The following is a 21083-nucleotide window of genomic DNA, read 5'->3' as shown; positions in this document are numbered from 1 at the left end:
TCCAGAGCTGCACTCACCAATCTGCTATAACATATATTAGACTCCAGTCTCCTCCAGAGCTGCACTTATCATTCTGTTATAACATATATTAGACTCCAGTCTTCTCCAGAGCTGCACTCATAAGTCTGTTATAACATATATTAGACTTCAGTCTCCTCCAGAGTTGTGCTCCGTTTTATCCATGTAATGCTTTTGTGGGTGGAGGAGATGTATTACTACTGTTAGTATAGAACTTTCCGCAGATATGTTGGATATTCCACCTCTGACTTGTCACAGCGCCGCTTGCTGATTGGACAGTCTGTGTATGATGCCCCTCCCCCTTGTCATAGACTTAATCTGTTTTGTGTATCCTCTTAGTTCCCACGAATCGCAAATCACGTGGAGGCGCACAGCGGCTGCAGGTGAGGTGGGGCTTGGCTTTTGGCTGTTACCCACGATGCTTTGCACTGGCCCTGCTGACTGTTACACATTGGCTGCTGCTCTGGGCTCCAAAACGCTTCAATTTACTCTTTAACCTTTGATGTTCTTCGTATTTGAATTGTGCCCACCACAGCTGTGCCAACCTGAAATAACAGGGGGGACATAATCATTACCAGAATATACACAGACAGAGGGGGATCGGGGGTCCGAGCTCACAGGACGCAATGTTGATGCAAAGTTTCTTCTTCTTTTCAGTTCCATTAAGGATCTCTGGAATCATTATACGGCAGTAAAGGTAAAATCCGCCAAATTCACGTGATGCGGGGATGGGTGACATCTCCACTCAGGGCCACATGAGGCCAATAGGTTTACCTCTCAGTCACCCAAACAGTTGTTTTTTTCCATTTAGAAAAGGAGTTTAGCTAGATGCACAAAATGACCAGAGAATAGACCGACCGTGAACAATGTGAGCTTATTACTTCCCCTATATACAACTACCGACCAGAGAATAGACCGACCGTGAACAATGTGAACTTATTACTTCCCCTATATACAACTACCGACCAGAGAAGAGACTGACCGCGAACTATGTGAGCTTATTATCTGCCCTATATACAGCTACTGACCAGAGAAGAGACCAACCGCGAACAATGTGAACTTATTACTTCCCCTATATATACATACTGACCAGAGAAGAGACCGACCGTGAACTATGTGAGCTTATTATCTCCCCTATATACAGCTACCGACCAAAGAAGAGACCGACCGCAAACTATGTGAGCTTATTGCATCTTCTATACACAACAACCAACCAAAGAAGACACCACCTGTGGCCTATGTGACCTCATAACATGCCTGATACATACAGTGCCTACAAGTAGTATTCAACCCCCTGCAGATTTAGCAGGTTTGATAAGATGCAAATAAGTTAGAGCCTGCGAACTTCAAACAAGAGCAGGATTTATTAACAGATGCATAAATCTTGCAAACCAACAAGTTATGTTGCTCAGTTAAATTTTAATAAATGTTCAACATAAAAGTGTGGGTCAATTATTATTCAACCCCTAGGTTTAATATTTTGTGGAATAACCCTTGTTTGCAATTACAGCTAATAATCGTCTTTTATAAGACCTGATCAGGCTGGCACAGGTCTCTGGAGTTATCTTGGCCCACTCCTCCATGCAGATCTTCTCCAAGTTATCTAGGTTCTTTGGGTGTCTCATGTGGACTTTAATCTTGAGCTCCTTCCACAAGTTTTCAATTGGGTTAAGGTCAAGAGACTGACTAGGCCACTGCAACAACTTGATTTTTTCCCTCTTGAACCAGGCCTTGGTTTTCTTGCCTGTGTGCTTTGAGTCGTTGTCTTGTTGGAAGATGAAATGACGACCCATCTTAAGATCCTTGATCGAGGAGCGGAGGTTCTTGGCCAAAATCTCCATGTAGGCCGTGCTATCCATCTTCCCATGGATGCGGACCAGATGGCCAGGCCCCTTGGCTGAGAAACAGCCCCACAGCATGATGCTGACACCACCATGCTTGACTGTAGGGATGGTATTCTTGGGGTCGTATGCAGTGCCATCCAGTCTCCAAACGTCACGTGTGTGGTTGGCACCAAAGATCTCGATCTTGGTCTCATCAGACTAGAGAACCTTGAACCAGTCTGTCTCAGAGTCCTCCAAGTGATCATGAGCAAACTGTAGATGAGCCTTGACATGATGCTTTGAAAGTAAAGGTACCTTACGGGCTCGTCTGGAACGGAGACCATTGCGGTGGAGTACGTTACTTATGGTATTGACTGAAACCAATGTCCCCACTGCCATGAGATCTTCCCGGAGCTCCTTCCTTGTTGTCCTTGGGTTAGCCTTGACTCTTCGGACAAGCCTGGCCTCGGCACGGGTGGAAACTTTCAAAGGCTGTCCAGGCCGTGGAAGGCTAACAGTAGTTCCATAAGCCTTCCACTTCCGGATGATGCTCCCAACAGTGGAGACAGGTAGGCCCAACTCCTTGGAAAGGGTTTTGTACCCCTTGCCAGCCCTGTGACCCTCCACGATCTTGTCTCTGATGGCCTTGGAATGCTCCTTTGTCTTTCCCATGTTGACCAAGTATGAGTGCTGTTCACAAGTTTGGGGAGGGTCTTAATTAGTCAGAAAAGGCTGGAAAAGAGATAATTAATCCAAACATGTGAAGCTCATTGTTCTTTGTGCCTGAAATACTTCTTAATACTTTAGGGGAACCAAACAGAATTCTTGTGGTTTGAGGGGTTGAATAATAAATGACCCTCTGAATAAACTTTTCACAATTTAAAAAAAAAAAATAAAAAAAGAAATAACATTCTTTTTTGCTGCAGTGCATTTCACACTTCCAGGCTGATCTACAGTCCAAATGTCACAATGCCAAGTTAATTCCGAATGTGTAAACCTGCTAAATCTGCAGGGGGTTGAATACTACTTGTAGGCACTGTAGCTACCAACCAGAGAAGAGGCCGGCTGTGTCCTCATTACTTACAGTATGCACAACTACTGACCAGAGAAGAGGCCGTCTGTGTCCTCATTACATCCAGTATACACAACTACTGACCAGAGAAGAGGCCGGCTGTGTCCTCAATACATCCAGTATATACAACTACTGACCAGAGAAGAGGCCGGCTGTGTCCTCATTACATCCAGTATATACAACTGTCCTCGCCTGTTCTTATGGGGATCCCTTCCTCATAGTGGGGGGGTGGTTGTGGTGTGCTTGCTCGTTATTCTTAAGGGGATCTCTTCCTCATAGTAGTGGACGATTGTGGTGTCCTTGCCCATTGTTCTTAGGGGGATCTGTTCCTCATAGTAGGGGATGGTTGTGGTGTCCTCGCCTGTTGTTCTTAGGGGGATATCTTCCTCATATTGGGGGACGGTTGTAGTGTCCCTCAGTTTTTCTTAGGGGGATCTCTTCCTCATAGTGGGGGACGGTTGTGGTGTCCTCACTCGTTGTTCTTAGGGGGATATCTTCTTCATAGTGGGGGATGGTTGTGGTGTCCTCACCCGTTGTTCTTAGAGGGATCTCTTTCTCAGAGTGGGGGACGGTTGATATTGATGGCGGGAATTTCTCATTACAGGAATATCGCTGTGATTACATGAAGGAATGGAGGAAGCTTGGCCTGGATGCTCTACTCTGCCCCATGCTTGGACCTGCCTTCAATATTGGACACCCTGGAAAACTGTTTGGTAAAACCCTGTGTTCCACTGATTGCTGTTTTCTGTGTCATGCACCTTGTTGATGTACGGGTCGGATAAAGTCTTCCTGATGTTTTTTAATCCCTCTTTTGTGACGCATTTTCCTCTGTTCTCTCTATATCTGGGTAGTATCTGGAAGGAGCCACCATTAATGGCACACATTGGTCATTCCTGAAGTTCTGAGTGGGGTTTCTTCATCTTTTTCAGCTGGCTTCGGGTTCACCATGCTTTTTAACGTTTTGAACTTTCCTGCTGGGGTCCTCCCGGTGACCACCGTGACGGCTGAGGATGAGGAGGAGCTGAAGCATTATATGGGGTATTATAATGACCCCTGGGACAAAGAGGTTATTAAGGTTTGTGCCTGACCAGTGAGGGATCACCTGCTGTGCGGAAGTCAGAGACACCTGCCATGGTGGACGCCAGGTTACTGATCCCTCTTCTACAATCAGAGCAGTAACTTCTCATTGTTTTTTCAGGGCATGGAAGGTGGAGTGGGGCTGCCTGTCGGGGTGCAATGTGTGGCCCTACCCTGGCAGGAGGAACAGTGCCTGCGCCTCATGAAGGAAGTGGAGACTGTGATGCGAGGCCGCGGCAACAAGTAATTAACGGCTGCATGAGGGTGTGGCATGTATAGTGAGAGGGGCATCCATTAGAGAGGGAGGGGCATTTATAGAGGGAAGGTCATCTATTATACAGGGAGTGGTATATATAGAGGGAGGGGCATTCATTAGAGAGGGAGGTGCATCTATAGAGGGCACCTAATCTATTATACAGGGAGGGGTATATATAGAGGGAGGGGCATCCATTAGAGAGGGTGGGGCAGCTATTGAGGGGAAGTCATCTATTATACAGGGAGGGGTATCCATGAGAGAGGGTGGGGCATCTATAGAGGGCAGGTCATCTATTATACAGGGAGGGGTATCCCTTTCCCCTACCTGGGGTGAACCCTTTCTCCTACCTCGGGTGATCCCTTTCCACCTACCTGGGGTGAACCCTTTCCTGAGTTGCCAAATGTCCAGAAATTCCAGAACAGTCTGTAAATATTGGTCAGTTTTTTTCCCTGTCCAGGATTTTCTTTAAATCTGAAGAAACTTGAAGAAACTTCCACAGAATCTTCTGACTGTAATTCTCCTCATTTTCCAGGTTACAGTGACATCTCCTATCAGAACTATGGGCTGCAGAAAATCACCACTGATAATCAGAATGACATATTGTGGTTTTTCAATGTGTCCGTGACTTTTTGATAAATTGTCAATAAAAAGTAAAATGAAGTTGGCAACACCAGCACTTGTCTAATATGTGAATCATCTACTTCCTTACCCTTGCCAAACATGTCCTTTAGACTATAGGCGTTCTGGGCAGCCCTAGTATCGCCGGTATTGGCGCACGCTTCTGCTCTTGGGCAGCCCCAGTATTGTCAGTATTGGAGCTCGCTCCTACTCTTGGGCAGCCCCATGTCACCAGTATTGGAGCACGCTCCTGCTCTTAGGCAGCTTCAGTATTGCCAGTATTGGAACACGTTTCTGCTCTTGGGTAGCCCAAGTGTTGCCAGTATTGGAGCATGTTCCTGCTCTTGGGCAGCCTCAGTATTGCTAGTATTGGAGCACGCTCCTGCTCTGGGCAGCCCAAGTGTCGCCAGTATTGGAGCACGCTCCTGTGTCTTCTGCTTAATGAACTGGCACATGAAGTCATGTTCTGGGTACCTTGTGGGTGGAACAGCACCATTGGCACATTCATTTCTGCGAGGCTCCTCCTGACCTGCCCTCTCTGATTCACTTGGGCCATTCAACACTTTTCCTCTTGGTTCAGCCCTTGGCGTGTGCTTCAAGCTGATGGTAGTGTTACTTCCCATTGCACAGTATGCACTAGCCACCCCTCATCTTCAACTGCAGGTACTTTTAATGCAGGCTTCCTTTGTTCTCTGAAGGGTTCAGCCACTCTCACCTCTTCTGACACACAGGGAACATGTTGCAATGTAGCATTCTCCTAAATGCCTTATTTTGCTCTTCGGGTCAGACCTTTTGTCACCCTATGGGGAACTGCCTCCCACCAGTAGCTCAGTTTATCCTTTGGTTGTTTCTTTTGGACACGATTTTTCTGGTTGTAGCAGTGGTTCCTGCACTGGGTGCCTCACATTCTGGAACTTCTGTCCAACTAATTGCCTCAACATCTGTAGCTTATGTCGGTGCTCTTGCACTCAAGAGGAAGTATTCATCCATGTAGTGTATTCATCGGGGCAAGTTCCAGCTCAGTAATTTTGAGGTTGTTATGATCAAATGCAAGAGTGTAGGCGGTGTAACCCGTTGTAGCATGTGTTTGAAGGGTGCCTTGGTCGTTAACCAGTTAGGCATGGGCAACTCTTTTGCAAACAGTGCAGTGAATTGCAGGTTGTGTTACAGCTAAGAGAAAAGATAAACCATTTAAATTATCTTCTACTGCGAGTGCCAAAGAGCTGCAAGTGCCAAAGAGCTGCGAGCGAAAGAGAGAGTGAGCAGCGCGAGAGAGGGTGCGAGGTAGAGAGAGCAAGCAGGGCAAAGAGAGCGAGCTGCGAGCGAGGCAAAGAGAGCGAGCTGCGAGCGAGGCAAAGAGAGCGAGCTGTGAGCGAGGCAGAGAGAGCGAACTGCGAGTGAGAGAGCAAGCTGCGAGTGAGAGAGTGAGCAACTGTGAGCTGCGAGTGAGAGAATGAGCTGCGAGTGAGCAAGAGAGAGAGCTGCGAGTGAGCAAGGGGGCAAACGGCGTGCGCGAGAGAGAGCGAGCAGTGGGTGACGAGACAGCGAGCGACGAGAGAAAGCTGCAAGTGCGATTTGGGACTTTTGCTTCAGTGACTTTGGATTCAAGGAGTTACTTATCTGGTTACAGAAAATCAGAAAAAACATGATTGTAGGATAAAAAAACCCCCAAAACATTATACAGATATGTACAGTCCCTGATAGTAGGATATAATATATATGAGAACGAAACAAGCTTAGGAATAATGATGGGCGAACCCGAACTGTAAAGCCGTCCCTGGAAATGGCGCATAGTTTCTTAGCGCCCTTTCCAAGCGCTTTACCCGGTTCGTCCAACGGCCCTGATGGCGGTGGCATGCTGGGTAATAAAGGGGTTAATACCAGCTTTGTATTCTAAGATGGGACTAAGCCCGAAATTCATGGAGTTACGCTAAATTAGACATGGCCAGCATGAATTTCTAGTAAACAGTAAAAAAAATACAACACATAGAAAATTATTTTTATTAGAAATAAAACAAAAAAAAATAAAAACTCCATCTTTATTATAAAAAATAAAATATCCTTAGCCCAATGTAGTCCACAGGTAGAGCATTGTCAGCTCTGCTTCATTGCTGTGTACAGAAAAGCGTCTCTACAGAGTGAGAAGCAGAGAGAGCCATGTTAGCTCTGCTTCATCGCTCTGTACAGAGCGAGAAGCAGGCTGACAGTGAGGGTATGATTCCACTTGCATCTCGCATTGCGTCACCCCTCACAGCCTGGCACTCGCAAGACAGGAGCGCCTCAGTTGCATGGAAATACATGCAGCCGACCAGCTCCTGTCAGAGTGTGCGCCGTGCCGGGTGATGCGATGCAACACTCGCACAGTGACAGTCAAAGTTCAGTTAACAGAACCTTCGATGATGTCAAAGCCATGTGACCAGCCTGTAAGCCAATGTCTGTACAACATTCACACCAGACTGGTCACATGGCTATGATGTCATGGAAGGTCCTTTAGTCAGTGGTGCTTACCCGGGGGCACAGCAATGATCGGACATGGAAGCAGAAGCGGCTAGGAGATAGTCTCCACTTCTCGGTGGTTAGTGTCCCATCTGAGAAGTGCATTTGACGCTGTTGGTTTTCTGAAGGTTTTGGTGGATAATGTACCATCCATATTTTTTACTCACAAGGATATCCAAAAAGGATAATTCACATGGATTGCATTTGGAGGTAAAACTGAGACCAAGGGGATTGTTATTTAATAGAGTTACAAAATTTGCAAAACTTTCTGAATCTCCTCTCGAAATGACAAAAACGTCGTCAATATACCTAGTACAGAAGACAACTCTTTCTGTGTCAAATCTGGAGTCATCACAAAAAATAGGTGTCTCCTCCCACCAGCCCAGGAGCAAGTTTGTGTATGAGGGTGAACAAGGGCTGCCCATCACAATACCCCTGAGCTGGTGGTAATATGAGGCATCAAAAAGAAAGAAATTACTGGACAGACAAAATTCCAAACGTTTCAGAACCCAATCATTGTGACTACTGAATTGACAACCCCTACCCTTAAGTACTGAACCACCTCAAGTCTGTCTTTGTGGGAAATAAAGGAGTATAATGCCTCTACATCGATGCTACATATGATCAGATCATCCGCCAAGGAAATACCCTCTAGTTTCCTCAAAAAATCCATGGAGTCGCGGGTGTAAGAATTCAAAGCCGTAACAAAAGGCTGCAGAATATGATCAATATATACCCCTATGTTTTGGCAAAGACTCCCCACTCCGGATACAATGGGTCTACCTTTTAGTGGCGTAAGACCTTTGTGTATTTTTGGAAGGCAATAAAAGGTAGCTAAGATGGGATGGAGGGGAAACAGAAAGTCAAATTCATTCTTGTTGATTAGTTTGTTGTTAAGGCCCTTTAGAAGAATGGATCTAAGTTTGATCTTGAACTCAGACATAGCTAGACATAAAATGTCCAGACAGCTGACTATAATGCTCAACATAGAGTATTACTATTTTTGGGCAGAACCAGAACCTCCTGTTCAATATTTTTCATCTCCTTGAACAGGAGGTTCTGGTTCTGTCCAAAAAGAGCACCATAGTACATAACAAAGCATCTGATTTTAGTTCTAATTTTATTACTACCTACAGCAGAGACAATGCTTTATCAAAAAGGTTTTATCCAAACACGGATATTCAACGGAATGACCCTATCCTTAAAAGTCTGATACCCAGCCACCCTGTTATTACGTTTAGGAGTGCCCCTACACTTAGAACCATATTAGCTCCTAGCAGACTGAATAATCTCACTACCACTTTTCAATGTGTTTTTCAATGCTGTTCCAAAAATTGTATATGTTGTTACTCCATTATGCATAAAAGAAAAACTTTTTGCTCGTTTGGGGGCTCCGAAAATGTTATTATTAAAGGACATCTTACATTCCAGTCAGACTATGTCGTTTATCTAATCGACTGTGAATGTGGAAAGCAATATGTTGGTAGAACAATACAACCACTTCATACGAGATTAAGCTCCCACAAAAACAATATCAAAAAAGCATTTCTATTGCACAGGCTCTCCCGACATTGCACTGTGGTACACAATAAAAGGGGAAACATCAGAATAACTCCCATTGAACAAATCCTAGTTGATATTCCCAATAGACTAGAGGCCCTTAGTAAGAAGGAGACATTTTGGATTTATAAACTCAACACTTTGAAACCCAGGGGTCTTAATAAGATTGCAGATCTTTTCTATTAATCATTTGGCATTTTTTTTTAATATATATTTATATTTTTAATATACATTGTTACATATGTATTAATATCTTTAATGTCCTATATTTTTCTATATTTATAGTTACTAATTATACGTTATAATTTTTCTATACCTATACTTGTAATGTATACTTGTAATGACTCTATATAATATATAATAAACACGTGAACTAGATCCCTCTGTGCGTAATAACTCTATATAATATATAATAAACACGTGAAATAGATCCCTCTGTGCATAATAACTCTATATAATCTATAATAAACACGTGAAATAGATCCCTCTGTGTGTAATGACTCTATATAATATACAGTCCTCTGCAAATTAATTGGGACAAAGGAAAGAAACACATTTTTGAATATTTAATAATAAAATGTTATAATGCCCTGTTACATACCAATTTTAGTAAGAAATATGTCCTCCTTTAGCAGATATGAGATTTTCAATGCGTTTTGGCATTGGTTCTACCAAGTTGTTGCATAAATTCTTCAATTCTTCATCATGGAACCACATTTGTATGGCACTGCTTATCATGCTTTCTTTGGTTGTATAGTCCATTTTGCCCAGACGTCTCTTCACAATGCTCCACAAATTTTCTATAGGATTTAAGCCTGGTGAATTGCTAGGCCAGTCCAGCACTTTTACTTTATTTTCTTCCAGGAATTTCTTCACACACTTGGAATTGTGGCAGGAGCCAAATCTTGTTGCAATGTCCCTTCAAATTTACGCATGGATAGCACAATAAAACGTTTTAAAACGTCTATGTATTTGGATGAATTCATCATACCATCAACAGGAAATAAGCTCCCTGTACCATCAGCAGTAAAAACGCCCCAAAACATCTGCTTTTGAGGGTGTTTTACAGTTTGTTGAATATGATCAGCTCGCAATGGTTGATTTTTTTTCTTCTTCTAACAACACTTGCTCTGTACCCTTGAACATAAAGATGGGTTTCATCAATGAAAATGACCTTTTTCCACTGGCTAGGTGTTCAAGATTTATATTTTTTTTGCCCATGCGAGTCGTTTTGCCTTCATTGGAGATGTCAGAAGTTGTTTCTTTACTGGCTTTGTTGCCCTCCAACCAACTTCCAGAAGCCTGCGCCATACAGTCGAATCGCTAATATCAATACCTGCAGTGAACAAGTCTCTTTGGAGGTCTTGTTTTTCTTGCAGTAATTTTACTATTTCTGATAAATATTTTATCAGTTCTTGGTGTCGTTTTCCTTTTTCTTTCACATTTCCCTTTTCGTTTTGGAGAAAACAATCCAGTTTCATTGTGTGTGCGAATTATTCTTGAAACGGTAGCTTTTCCAATACCAACGGTGGAAGCAATTTCTCTTAAGGGTACTTTACACACTGCGACATCGCTAGCGATCTCGTTAGCGATGTGAAATTCTAGATCGCAAGTGCGATCTTTGTAGATCGCACATAGGTCATTTTACGCATGTGCGATCTCGAAAGATCACACTTGCGATCTAGAATTTCACATCGCTAACGAGATTGCTAGCGATGTCGCAGTGTGTAAAGTACCCTTGTATGTTCATTAAAAGTAAATTCTAGACCTCTTCCGTAGAGTAACATCCATTTTTACAGGAACGAATCACACTGAGAGAAAAACTACACTAAACCACTCGTCACAGAAACAAGCACTGAACTGAAGCTCATGGAGCATCTAGCTGTTATTTTCTGACTAAAACCAGTCAAACCACATTTTGTTTCTCAAGGTTGTACTCAAACCTGTTCAAAGACGTTAAAACTGGTGTGAATCACTGACTGGTAACCAACTTACGATTTTACTTGAAAAATGCTTTGTCCCAATTAATTTGCACAGCACTGTATAATAAACATGTGAAATAGATCCCTCTGTGCGTAATAATTCTATCTAATCTAATATATAAAGCTGAATGTGTGTGTGTATGTGTGTGTGTATGTTCGTGATTGGCATCCGCACCGTCACAGCTACAGCCACAACATTTTACACACTCATACTTCTGGACCCCGAGAACGTCATAGGCTATGTTTTGAGGGGAAATTTTAACCCCGCTCTTTACAGTTATTCGCCAAAAAACCTGCCTCCATTAAAGCGAATGGAGCTGGGAGCCACAGTGCAGCCAGAACTTCAGAAGAATGCGCAGCCACGCCCTTATATGGAATGTTGGCGTGTCACAATGCAGCCAGGGAAAGAGACAGACATAGATAGGGAAAAAGGCAGACACAGACAGGGAAAGAAACAGAAATAGGGTAAGAGACAGACACAAAGAGACAGACACAGACAGGGAAAGAGGCAGACACAGACAGGGTAAGAAACAGACATAGACAAGGTAAGAGACAGACACAAAGAGACAGACACAGACAAAGAGACAGAGTGACAGGAAAAGAAACAGACAGGGAAAGAGAGAGAGACAGGTTAAGAGACAGACACAAAGAGACAGAGACAGACACAGGGAAACAGACAGACAAGGAAAGAAAGGGAAAGAGACAGACAGGGTAAGAGACAGACAAAGAGACAGACACGGGGAAAGAGACAGAGGGAAAGAGGGAAAGAGACAGACAGGGAAAGTGACAGATAGATAGACAGGGAAAGAGATAGATAGACAGACAGGGAAAGAGATTGAGACAGATGGAGAAAGAGACAGACAGACAAAGAGAGAGACAGAGATATATATAGATGGGGAGACAGACATAATTACATTTCTATCTATTTGTTTTGTGGTTTTTGTGTGCAGAATACATTTTTGTTAATACATTCTATTTTGTTAACAGCAGTTATTAATCCGGGCGAAGACGGGTAGTTCAGCTAGTATATAATAAACATGTACAATAGATCCCTCTGTGTGTAACGACTCTATATAATATATAATAAACACGTGAAATAGATCCCTCTGTGTGTAATGATGCTATATAATAAACACGTGAAATAGATCCTCTGTGGGTAACGACTTTATATAATATATATTAAACATATGAAATAGATCCCTCTGTGCGTAATAACTCTATATAATAAACACGTGAAATAGATCCCTCTGTGTGAAATGACTCTATAATATATAATAAACACGTGAAATAGATCCCTCTGTGTGTAATGACTCTATATAATATATAGCAATAGATCCCTCTGTGTGTAATGACTATATAATATATAATAAACACGTGAAATAGATCCCTCTGTGTGCAATGCAATGACTCTATATAATAGAAATACCCCTCTGTATGTAATAACTCTATATGATATATAATAAACACATGAAATAGATCCCTCTGTGTGTATCGACTGTATCTAATAAATAAACGTTGTCATGACTCATGGCTGTCAGTGTTCCCTGGAGCGTGGCCGAGGGGAGGGGCGCCCCCCTCCGTGTCTCTTTCCCAGGCTCATGGCGCCTTTTTATGGGGCATTTCCATTCATGTGGCGCTAGTTATAATTCTGCTCTGCAGTGTGCTGGTCCTTGTAAGTTCTGATCCTGCATCCTATCCTGACTACGTCCGTTCTCCTGGCCTCCTATCCTGACTACGTCCGTTCTCCTGGCCTCCCATCCTGACTTTCTGTCCTCCCCGCTTCCCGTCCTGACCGCCTCCGTTCCTCTCGGACAGATATCTCAGCTGGAGATACGACACACATCCAGGAGAGGTAAAATACAAGATGGTTTACTTGAACGCATTTCGAAGTGTAACCCCACTACTGCATCAGGAAATCCACCAGTATGACCAAATGAAGAGGTGGGGTACACTTCAAAACGCATTGAATTAAACCACCTTGTATTTGACCTCTCATGGATGTGTGTCGTATCTCCAGCAGCGCAGTAACGGTTCTACATTTACAATGTTCCTGAGTGATCTTTGGCTTCTTCAGCACGTGGACTCTGCAGCAGCTAGTTACAGGCTTTACTTCTGGTTCTGTTATACACAACCCAATAAGGGGAACACTTTCCCTTATTATTTTTATTCCTTGTGGGTGAGACCCTATTGCGCTCTTTTCCCTCCAGCTTTTTAGCATTCTCCTGGTGCTCCAGCTCCCCCTGCTTGTTTGTTACAGTCTAGTGCCATCTAGTGGAGAATTCCTACCTAGCAATCTCCTGGTGTTCCAGTTCCCCCTGCTGGTTCATTACAGTATAACTGGCCCTAAACATCTTTTCTTTCCTTTATGGACCCGTTCAGTATTCTGTGTGAACAAGTAGCCAATCTCACCCAGTTGGTGCAGGATTTGGCTGCTGAGCACCGTACCCTGGCGGCCTCTCAATCAGTTACAGGAAGAGGTCTTTTCCACTGTCAGGTCCTTTGAGTGAACCCCTGCACAGCATATTATGGGACAGTTTAACCCCACTGACGTTTCAGTTAGTACTCCTGAACCTACGGTCATGCTTCCCAATCAATTTCAATCAATAGATCCCTCTGTGTGTAATGACTCTATATAACATAATAAACACGTGAAATAGAACCTTCTATGTGTAGTGACTCTATATAATATATAACACATAAAGGAGATCCTTCAGTGTGTAATGACTGTATACAATGTATAAGAAATAGGTGAAATAGATCCCTCTGTGTGTAAAGACTGTATATAATATATAATAAACACGTGAAATAGATCCCTCTGTTTATAGTGACTCTATATAATATATAATAAACACATGAAATAGATCCCTCTGTGTGTAATGACTCTATATAATAACATGTGACATAGATCCCACTGTGTGTAATGACTCTATATAATAAACACCTGAACTAGATCCCTCTGTTTATAGTGACTCTATTTAATATATAATAAACATGTGAAATAGATCCCTCTGTTGAGACTGACTTCTGTTAGCTACGCATTGTCAAGGGTTCCTTCTCTGATATCACACAATCAACAGAGCGAGAGATGGGTGAACAATCCAAAGATCCTTTATTCCATGTAATCCAGAAGGTCAATAAAAAAAAATTCACCACACAGAGGGTAAAATAATCCAGGAACATGGATACAGTGAAGTAAGCGATAAATGCCAGGTCTCTCTGGGGAGCCTCAGCTTCTCCCACAGCGCATAAATCAGTCGCAATCCTCCAGCAGTCCTTTTCCAGGGAAATCGGGGTTTCTCAATGGCTCACTGGGGTGCTGCCTGTAGCCGCACCTTCTCCCCTAGAGGATGAATCTTCCTGGTTCTCTCTTCTCAGACAGACTGACTAATCCCCCAGATAAGCAGAGAGTTTGGGTGGATTCCAGGCCCCCCTCCCCCACACCCAGGGACAGAAGCGCTGCAGGGGGTTATTAACCTGCAGACAGGACAAATAATACATAGAATGGACAGAGCACCATGCCTAAAATACGAACTTACACAAAATGATACCCAACCCACAATATCACACGTGGATACAAAAGAATGTTTGTGGGCAGTGAAACCGTGGTGTTATGTGACAGAGGGACACAATATGGTGCCTGGCCAACACTATGGTAGTTAGCACTACTGTGCTAGAATAACGGGACTTGGGCACTGTATGGCCGGGCCACACAGCTGAGTCAAAGCAGTTTCATTCTTCTCCCGGTGATTCTCAGCAAAAGGGAAAGAGAGAGTGTGGCACCCCTGAGGCTTCAGTTGCCACAGGGTATTGCATCTCACTTAAGGTGCAGTACTCATCCCGGGTAAGGAAGAGTTTAATTGCTGGTGTTTCTCACATTCACAAACCGCACAAAATTAGGTGCTTTCCCACTGGGATTGGCCTAGGGTAGACAGGGGGGTGGCCATCACGAAGCATAGGACTTTCCCAGTCACTAGGACAACCACCTGGGGGGGCGGGCACCACTTGGGGAAAAGGAAAAGGAAGGAGCATCTTTACATTTTAAGCAGTTACCCCCGGGCACAGCTTCCACATTCCATCCACGGGATTGGAGGGACCCCGACCAGAAAGGACACACAGTGGGAACACCGGCGATGACCTCCGAATTATCCGGGATCGGCTGGGGGCCATCACGATAGAGACCGGCACTCCAAGGGTGACAACCAAACTGTGAGTAAAAGACCTTGAACCGCAACCACTGAGTCAACCCTTCATTGCCGGTGCCATCGCCCCACGCTCCGGCGCCAATGGTCACTACCAACCCCATCATCCTCCCTGGGGCCTAGCTCTACCTGTGGTGAGCTGAACCATCCTGGCTGCAACACCATCCACCCCAGAGGACAGCACCTGCAGCGGCGGCTAATCCCTGGCCGCACACCACAGGTGGCATCACGAGACAACAACTCCCAACATCCTCAACCCCTTCATCCGCATCTCCCCACCATCATCCCATCCTCCATCCCTTTGTGGACACCTCGGGGTCACGAAGCCGGACAGGGCCACCCGTGACACCCCCTGACCCTCACCAGCCCGGTGACTAGTATTCCCCAGACCCCGTGGGGTGCTCCAAGAGCAGTACGTCAGTACATGTGAGCCCCTGCATCAGAAGCTGGACGGTATTTACCTCCACGAGTGCCACAACAGAGTTATAGACTAACAGGACATCACAGCTCATGTCAGCTGTACTACATCTCTACAGAGCTGTGAGAGTGCATCTGCGCCAGGGCATAGAGCAGCTTTACTGTAGAGCATTGTAGAAACATGGCCCTGACAGTAGGAGCCAGACAAGACTGTGGTGAGTAGAGTAGCCTATACCAGTTGTTATCATTTCTGGTCATCATTGTATTGTCACCGTTTAAACATAGCTGTGTATACCCGCTATATGGTATGCATCCACCATCCCTGTATACTTATATCAGCATTGGTATTGATTACCCACTATTTCAACCACTGGTGTATTGCCACCACCTTGTTAGCTGAACTTCCGGCACTAATATTCCTTTGTTCAATAAAACCAGTATTTGCTTCACCCTCCTTGTCTACCGCATAGTACTTGAGTCCTGCCCAGCGATTCCTTCCCTCCTTACTGCTACAACAGGCGCTGAGTGCAAGGTAAGGTTACGGAGATGGAGACTGCCAGCGGCAATGTTGATAGGGTTCATGTAAGTACTTCACACAGTTGTGGAACCCCTGCAAAGACCATTCCTATGGGCACATTGTTAAACTTGCTACCTTGCTTCACCCTCCTCATTTACTGCACCGTACTTAAGTCCTGCCCAGCGATTCCTTCCCTCTTGTATTGCTACATGAGCACAGAAATAGATGAGGTGGCAGACAGCATTTTCAACCTAGGAGGCTACTATGTTCAGGCCAATAGTGACATCACTAATGAGGATGACATCACATCTCCGCTCACCGGTTATTATTGGTTACCGAGAATCTGAAGCATAGTGAGAATTAGTACAGAAACCAGGTAATATTGAGGGTTTACCCACACAGCACTGTATCGACCCTGAGCCACTCAGGGCACTACTAGGAACTACATCCTTGTTCTGTCCCCACTTAAAGGCGATGGAAGGTGCGTAGTTGTGAGAGGTTGTGAGAATCTTACCTTCGTTTTTCCTATAGGTGGGGCAGACAGGACCAGAGCACTCCAGAGTGAAAAATGCACATGCTGAGATGAAACAATGGTGGTTTATTTTCTCCAAAGGTTAGGACATGCAGAGTGCAGTAATCCAAGTACCAGGCATTGTAATTCTCCAGTGATGCTTGCCTCTGTAGCTACTACGTGGTCAGAAGACTTTGCTCCTAGTAGCTCCAATCCAATATGGGAAGTTGTTCTCACAAACTCTGCTTTGGAAAAGAACATCCCAGGATGTGATGCAAGAGGGTCATCAGACACTCCCATGGGCTGGACAAAAGAAACAGAGGAGCCAAAAGGTCTGACCAGTAGATGGCAGCAGAGACAAGCATGAAAAACATTAAATAACAGTTTTAACTAAGACAAATAGAAACAGCACAATCCTCACGTGGGATGCAGGGCCTACCCTCAGGGACCTGGAACACAAGTGCCAGGAACATCTAGACACACCAAAATCCTAGCTACCACTCCACACCAGGGGTAATTGGCTTGTCAGACACAAGGGGATGGCCATTTAGAGGGCAGAGCCAGACCAGGGCACTAGACAACCTGGTGGGAGGGGACAGCAGTCAGTCTACAGAAGTCAGTAGTAGTGAGTGGAAGTAAAAAGACGTGCCTAGAGCTGGGTCGTGTAACGGTGGTCCGGGGGGACAGGAAAGTGGTTTCCAGGGCAGGTACACCCGAGTATCGCTGGGAATAGAGCACTGGCACAAGTCCCTAGGTCAGGCAACAGTTTCAGACACTTAGCAAACTTGTCCCAACTAACATCAAGGAGCATCACTCCACTTAAACAACCTTAAACCTTATCTCATGATTGTTACAATCAAAAGATACTCAGAGTGTATCAATGCATAATCAAGAATTCCATAACCTTTTTTAGGATAAAACCCAAAACTTTATTAGGCAATCAAACATATAGATATTAAAATAAACAGGGAGACACACCTTGTTGAAGGACAGAAATATGCCACCATTTTAAACACGCATCGGTATTTTCAGTCAGATGCAGCATAAGTATTGCAAAGCGTTTTAATTGTTCTTTCAAGTGTCAAACTATTACTAGTAAGATATACCAAAATTAACAAGACATGAACAATGCAGACAGCAATTCAATCCTTCGTTATTGCTATTCTGGCATAATAAGCCTATATTCGTATAGGTGTCTTGCCGTCAGCATGCTCAAGCCTTGTGCATACTATGCTCCACAAAATGGATATGTGTCAATAGCCGCATATACATATAATTCATCTATGGGTTAACTTTGTCTTGTTGTGTCAATAAGTCAATATTTGGATTGTAGTTTCCAATAGTCTACCCTCTCTCCCCTTCCCCCCCTACCTTCTCCCCCCTCTTCCCCCCCTACCCCCTCCCTCCTCTTTTTATGAGATTATAGTTCAGTCTCTTGGATATAGCACAGGTAATGGTCCCTAAGCTTTGTCACCTATGAAGTATTTTTATGGGTGGGTTATTTTAGCTGTGTGTTTATAGTTTGGTGTCTAATATATGTTAATTTAATTTTTAGAATTTTCACGCAACCATATTGTTGAAATCCGACCCAATGAGTGATTGTCAGCGGTGTGATCAGCATTGCGTTGGAATTTCCTCTCTTCGTTGGAACTCAAGAAAATTATTAAATACATTAATGATATATCATTGAGTATCTATTGATGTATAGGTTTAGTGATGGTCGCGCTGTCATCAAAACACGGATAGGTTCCATGTTGATTTCTCATTTTAATATCTATTTATTATGACTGATATGGTTATACACACACAGTCATGGAGAGCATCAATATGGAACGTCCTTGGTGGTGATATTGTGACCATTAAATGAATACTTTTATAATGGTCTCTTAGTTTAATATAAAATGAGATATTGTAAATGCAAACCGTATATATTGCTATATTATGCATATGATTTATTTTTGATATGTGTATTTCAAACTTTACACATTTAAAAAGTTTAGTGATATTACACTAAACGTATATGGATATCCTAGGTGGGTTTAGCGCATGCGTGGTTCAATGCCACTCGCGCTTTCTAGATGTGTACTCCTTTGGCTCTATGTGCATTTTTTGCACGAGATCCGATGTGCGCACCTGGGAAGCACATTGCAATGAGATGGGCTGAGGCCATTCTATGCGCTAGTATAAAGCCCATCATGATTCCAACACATTCATTGGTCCAGAGCCGTAATGGCTGAATCTGATTGGTTGCATAGATGTATATCACTCACAGTGTTCCCCCCACCTTGACACACGCCTCTTTTTGAAGAAGCTAGTGCGAAACGTGCGTCAAAGGTGGAAGGACGGGCTGCCACACACCTAGGTAATGATTTGTGTCAGAATCGCTTTTGTAACATTTGTGCTCTCCTATTCATATGTGTTATATGTAAACGCGATTATATAAGTTTGCTCCTGCTACTGGCATTGCATTAGTGCTCTTTATCATTAGAGTTACACATGTGCCTAGTGATTAGCGATCTTGAACAGATGGATCTTAGATATCTTGGCTGAGCATAATAGTGATATACCGCACTGATTTAAACTCTGCTGTTATTTGCGATTGTGACCATGTTTGCAATGCAATATATTTTTACAAATAACTAGCAATTGGGATGTGCGCTACGGCTGCGGATTAATATATTTTCCACATTAGTAAACTTATGTATGGATGGCCACTGATACACATCCAGGGTGTGGACTATAGTTGTTCACAGTCTTAAATGGCTTGCATCACCTAACTTTAGGAACATTCATGTGTATACAGTTCAGGACACACTGGTGGCAATGCATGTGTAGTCATATCTGCTTATTATGCATGCAAACTTGATGATTAAATAAATCACACTCACTATGGTTGAATACGATAGTGATGTTGTGTATTCATAGATGAAAATCTTTATTCAGAGTATTGCTACCTGTGCTTCTGATAGTGTGCACATTCCAGCGTTTTTTGATTGTGATCATGTTTGCAGTGCAACATATTTTTGAGCATTTATGTGTATACGGTTCGGACACACTGGTGGCAATGCACATGTAGCTATATCTGCTCACCATACCTGCACACTTGGTAATTAACAAATCATACTTACTGTGGTTGAATACGATAGCGATGCTGTGCATTTATAGATGAAAACCTGTATTTAGAGCATTGCCACTTGTGTTTCTGACTGTGTGCACATTGCAGCGTTTTCATTTGTGAATGATTGTACAACTTGGATGTGTGTCAAGACTGTTAATTAATTTTCACAATATATGTGTCTGCCAATATGTCCTATGGTGATGACAATATATAGTTTGATTATGATATTGGCGGTATATGTATACTCTATAGACAAAAGCCCTGGCTTCATCTATTTTTATGGGCTAAATATAATACAATATACTTATTTAATCTGTTCAATTTGTGGCATTGGTATGAGCCCATAGATGAATTATATGTATATGCGGCTATTGACACATATCCATTTTGTGGAGCATAGTATGCACAAGGCTTGAGCATGCTGACGGCAAGGCACCTATATGAATATAGGCTTATTATGCCAGAATAGCAATAACGAAGGATTGAATTGCTGTCTGCATTGTTCATGTCTTGTTAATTTTGGTATATCTTACTAGTAATAGTTTGACACTTGAAAGAACAATTAAAACGCTTTGCAATACTTATGCTGTATCTGACTGAAAATACCGATGCGTGTTTAAAATGGTGGCATATTTCTGTCCTTCAACAAGGTGTGTCTCCCTGTTTATTTTAATATCTATATGTTTGATTGCCTAATAAAGTTTTGGGTTTTATCCTAAAAAAGGTTATGGAATTCTTGATTATGCATTGATACACTCTGAGTATCTTTTGATTGTAACAATCATGAGATAAGGTTTAAAACAGTTTCAGACAGCCTGGCAAATACCTGCACAGTGAGGGGACCTTCACGAACCTCACTGACCCACAGATCTGGGGGCACCAGCAGTAAAGCAAGGATCAGGGTTCGGGACACAGACCAACCCTACAGGGTCCAAACTGCCCGCCATATGGACAAGGAGACTGCCACAAAAAGGGACAGTTGGGCCCTAAACCGCTCCATGCTACGGGGACCCAACCACACTGAGGGTGCCGGGGACAGAGCAACCGAGTCATCAACTAGCACTGGAAATACAGGGACATGAACCAGCCGTCCAAGGGTCAAGAGTGAGTAGAGACTGTTAACTACAACCCACGGTGTGGCCTCCCTTATTACTCCATCATACATCTCCCAGGCTCAGCCCTACGGAGGGCCTATCACCACAGCTGCCATTACCACCAGCCCAGGGGATAATCAACTCAACAACGGCGGTTCCACCAACCTAACTGCAACCTGCAGGTGGCATCACACAAATGACTTTAATCTCTCTTGTAAATACTGCCCATTAAAAAAGCACCCAGGGCACGGGACCAGACAACGGCCACCAAAGTGACATTCCCCAGGCATATACTGCCTGGGACCAAGTACCCCATTCCCTTGGC

General features: G+C 43.6%; 1 protein-coding gene across 2 annotated transcripts in view; it reads left to right on the top strand.

Moving 5' to 3' along the window:
• The window catches only part of LOC142248841 (vitamin D3 hydroxylase-associated protein-like), a 67258-nt gene extending 62339 nt beyond the window's left edge, over positions 1–4919 (top strand). For both annotated transcript variants that reach the window (XM_075320175.1, XM_075320176.1), the window contains exons 11-16: positions 358–401; positions 676–715; positions 3518–3626; positions 3843–3988; positions 4112–4233; positions 4779–4919. In XM_075320175.1, coding sequence (XP_075176290.1) covers positions 358–401; positions 676–715; positions 3518–3626; positions 3843–3988; positions 4112–4233; positions 4779–4788 — 471 coding nt within the window. In that variant the 3' untranslated portion in view covers positions 4789–4919. The remainder of the gene's footprint in view (positions 1–357; positions 402–675; positions 716–3517; positions 3627–3842; positions 3989–4111; positions 4234–4778) is intronic.
• The last annotated feature ends 16164 nt before the right edge of the window (positions 4920–21083 follow it).

This window comes from Anomaloglossus baeobatrachus, chromosome 8, assembly GCF_048569485.1.
Source record: "Anomaloglossus baeobatrachus isolate aAnoBae1 chromosome 8, aAnoBae1.hap1, whole genome shotgun sequence".
NCBI lineage: Eukaryota > Metazoa > Chordata > Amphibia > Anura > Aromobatidae > Anomaloglossus > Anomaloglossus baeobatrachus.
Note: the sequence above shows the minus strand (reverse complement) of the source record. Positions and strands in the feature narration are given on the sequence as shown.